The 2,976-nt window shown below is 50.8% G+C and overlaps 1 protein-coding gene across 1 annotated transcript in view; it reads right to left on the bottom strand.

Moving 5' to 3' along the window:
- Positions 1 to 1,010: 1,010 nt before the first annotated feature.
- The window catches only part of EMH_0025090 (amidohydrolase domain-containing protein, putative), a gene marked incomplete at both ends in the record, with an annotated part of 3,773 nt that continues 1,807 nt past the window's right edge, over positions 1,011 to 2,976 (bottom strand). Inside the window, 4 exons of the mRNA XM_013502397.1 lie at positions 1,011 to 1,215; positions 1,631 to 1,749; positions 1,961 to 2,176; positions 2,547 to 2,715. Of these exons, the coding sequence (XP_013357851.1) occupies positions 1,011 to 1,215; positions 1,631 to 1,749; positions 1,961 to 2,176; positions 2,547 to 2,715 (709 nt within the window). The remainder of the gene's footprint in view (positions 1,216 to 1,630; positions 1,750 to 1,960; positions 2,177 to 2,546; positions 2,716 to 2,976) is intronic.

The following is a 2,976-nucleotide window of genomic DNA, read 5'->3' as shown; positions in this document are numbered from 1 at the left end:
ATCTCGGGTCTTCTGTAGATAGTTCTCACTGTTAGAGTCTGCCACTTCGCAACAATCTGAACTACAGCGGTCCCCCTGCATGTTTCCGTTTTTTCCCTCTTTTCATCGGTGAATAACGACTGACTTGTCTGCTTTTGTCAGATATTCTGTCCATGACATCCTCCGTGTAGCGATAGCCCTCGATCTTGCCCGAGGGCCGTCGCGAGCCGCAAAAGAGTCAAGTACTGACGATACTGGTCTCCATAAAGCAGCTGATACCCTCTTCAGTACCCAGACGGCCAGGGCCTGGCGGCTCACTGACATAGGGCCGGGGTAGAGGAGGCGAGCGGACACGAGTTCCAACGTACCCTGCTACAGCTCGTGCTGTAAGGCAACCCCACATGCATACACGACCGAGCCTGCTTCGCTGCGATGTCCTAACACTATCAAAAGTTGTTGAACTCCTGCTTGGCCTTCAGTGACCAGCCTGCAGTGTGAAGCTACACAAGCTTACTTTACATGAGCCGTGATACGCTCGGTATAAAGGCTCCGCAGTTTTCGTCTAACCCCTTACCGCTTACTGTATTCTATAGTTCTGCCTACAATGCAACGTTTCTGTTAAACTAAATGCAAGGCGTCCCCCATACCCCCCGTATCAGCCCCCCCTGACGACCCCAACCCTGGCCTACCCCAAATTATTGAGGCACTACACGACTGACAAAATAGTTACAAACATTCGCATCTGCGGCCGCTTCGCCGCTGCGGAACTAGTCGCCATCTAGCCCTTCTGGAGCGATAGCGCTTATCACTAAAAATGCCTCATGTTCACAGTGCCGTGACAAACTGATATGATTCAAAACGGGTCGCGACCGAGCAGTACCAGCTATTCTTTTGCCTGGTGCACAACCGCCAACTCATGGTCGTTTGCTCCTTCAGCAACCCCTATGTCAATGGGTCTGGATATTCTACCACTCGTTGCACAGGCGATCTTGTGTCAACGCGATCCAGTTGAAGTGCTTGCTTCAGCTTATCTACAACTCCTCTTTGTGCTTTTGCTTCTCATGCGGTACTGGCTGTTCCTTTTGGATCTGGTGGTCCAGCAAATGGTTTATAGCATCAAAAGCAAACTGCGCCTCAACTGCCGCACCCAGGTGCAGTGCTTCTTCATCTACAGCAAACTTCGGGTGGTGTAGACCGAAAGAAGTTGGCGCGTGCCCTGCCTTCTTGGCGCCGCTCCTGATGACATTTCAGACACCGCAGCCACCAAATGGAGCACGACTATGAGTACACAAATGATACGGGATACGTGAACTTAAGTGACTACTGGGTACGCAGGAATCACCAACAGGGCGTGTGCAGAAGAGCTGTTCTTCCCTTCACCCACTAGGGAAAAGCTACCAGCAGCTACAGGCGCATAAAACAACCAGATGCCGGCTCTAGCCTAAAGAGTTCAAGGCATGGGATTATCGAATACGAGGGGATACGAAGAAGCTAGGGTGGGTGCTGTTGGGGGAAAGCCAAGCGGGTGAACACCGGACAACACAAAACCTAGCCTAATTGCGTTTCTTTTTTGACAGAATCGAAGTTCAAGAACTCTGCGGGCTCCAAAACACGAAAGGATAATGGGCGCATTCTGTGAGGAGCAACGCACCCAATTCCAATGAACGCGAAGACTCCTGGAAGTTTGTCCAACACGAAAGAAAAGTCTTCACCACCGTACGTCGGCTGCATCGCTTCCACTCGACCACTAGGGAGTACTGCAGAGGCAGCCTGGAATTTAGCAAGCAGTACAACAAACAGTCACAGAAGCATCCGGGAATGTATGGCGAACATTTGGTCTAGCCATGCAACTAGAGGGCACGGAGAACGGTACATAGAGCAGCGTCCGTCTACAATGGAGGTAGCAGCCTGAGTAGGGAAAGGGGTGCATCAGTCTCGCAAGAGCTCTTGCAGCCTCGGAGAAACGTCTTCACAGAGGTACCTTTTTAAAAACTTCAAGCGCCTCGGGGTGTACACGGAGAGCCGGCGTGTTTGTATAAAGACTGCGGACCCGTAGGCTACAACGGAAAGCCTCGGCTGTACGCTGGACAACCTGACGAAGTCGAAGTTGCAATTCCCGGAGTTTCTCGTTGCTAAACGCTCTCACGGTTCCCTTAAGAGTGCATTCTGATGGAATGACGTTAAATGCGCTCCCCGCCTGAAAGACACGATAGGGACGTTCGCCTAGCACATATGTCGCTCCATGTTNACGTTAAATGCGCTCCCCGCCTGAAAGACACGATAGGGACGTTCGCCTAGCACATATGTCGCTCCATGTTGCACGTGTATACAGCAATTACACTTGCACTGGTGTGTGTTTGTGACCTCCAACTCCCTGGTTCTCTGCGTCTGTCTATGCTATGTGTTGTCATCTCTGTCTCAATACATGCTTCTTCGTTGCCTGGTTCATGAATGCCTGTTGCACGGTGGTCGTAGTGTCGCGAGCTATGTTTTCGTGCGGAGTAGCGAAGAGGGCTCAGACAGTCAGAAGCTGACAGGAGACACAGAACGGCCTGTGTGTTTCTGACTTGGATTTGGGTGACAGACACAAATCCAGATGAATCAGCTGAGTAATCGTTCTCCCTCGCCACAAAGCTGTTTATGTTCTGCACTGCAGAAGCGCATGCAGTAATAGGGTCGTGAGTCTGAGATGGCATTGCCCCATGGCCACCAACTCCAACGATCTCAAAGTGAAAGCTGCACATATACGCAAGCAACAGGGCTTGGAATAGAGGGAAAGTAGCAGGCACGGAAGAAACGAAAATATCCGTACAGGATATACAAGAAAGGACAGCACCATACGGCACAAAAAAAATACAGCCCAGCAGACACCAAGTATGGACCGAAGCACATTAGGAACATGTATGAAAACAATAAGAACTAGAGCACAGCATAAGTCTAGGGTAACAGGCCACTACTTGACACATGAAAGTCGGTGCGGCGAGCGGATATACAGGC

The sequence above is a fragment of the Eimeria mitis genome, genomic scaffold, assembly GCF_000499745.2.
Source record: "Eimeria mitis Houghton genomic scaffold, Emh_scaff906, whole genome shotgun sequence".
Classification (NCBI taxonomy): domain Eukaryota; phylum Apicomplexa; class Conoidasida; order Eucoccidiorida; family Eimeriidae; genus Eimeria; species Eimeria mitis.
The sequence above is the reverse complement of the archived record's forward strand: the minus strand, read 5'-3'. Positions and strand labels throughout refer to the sequence as shown.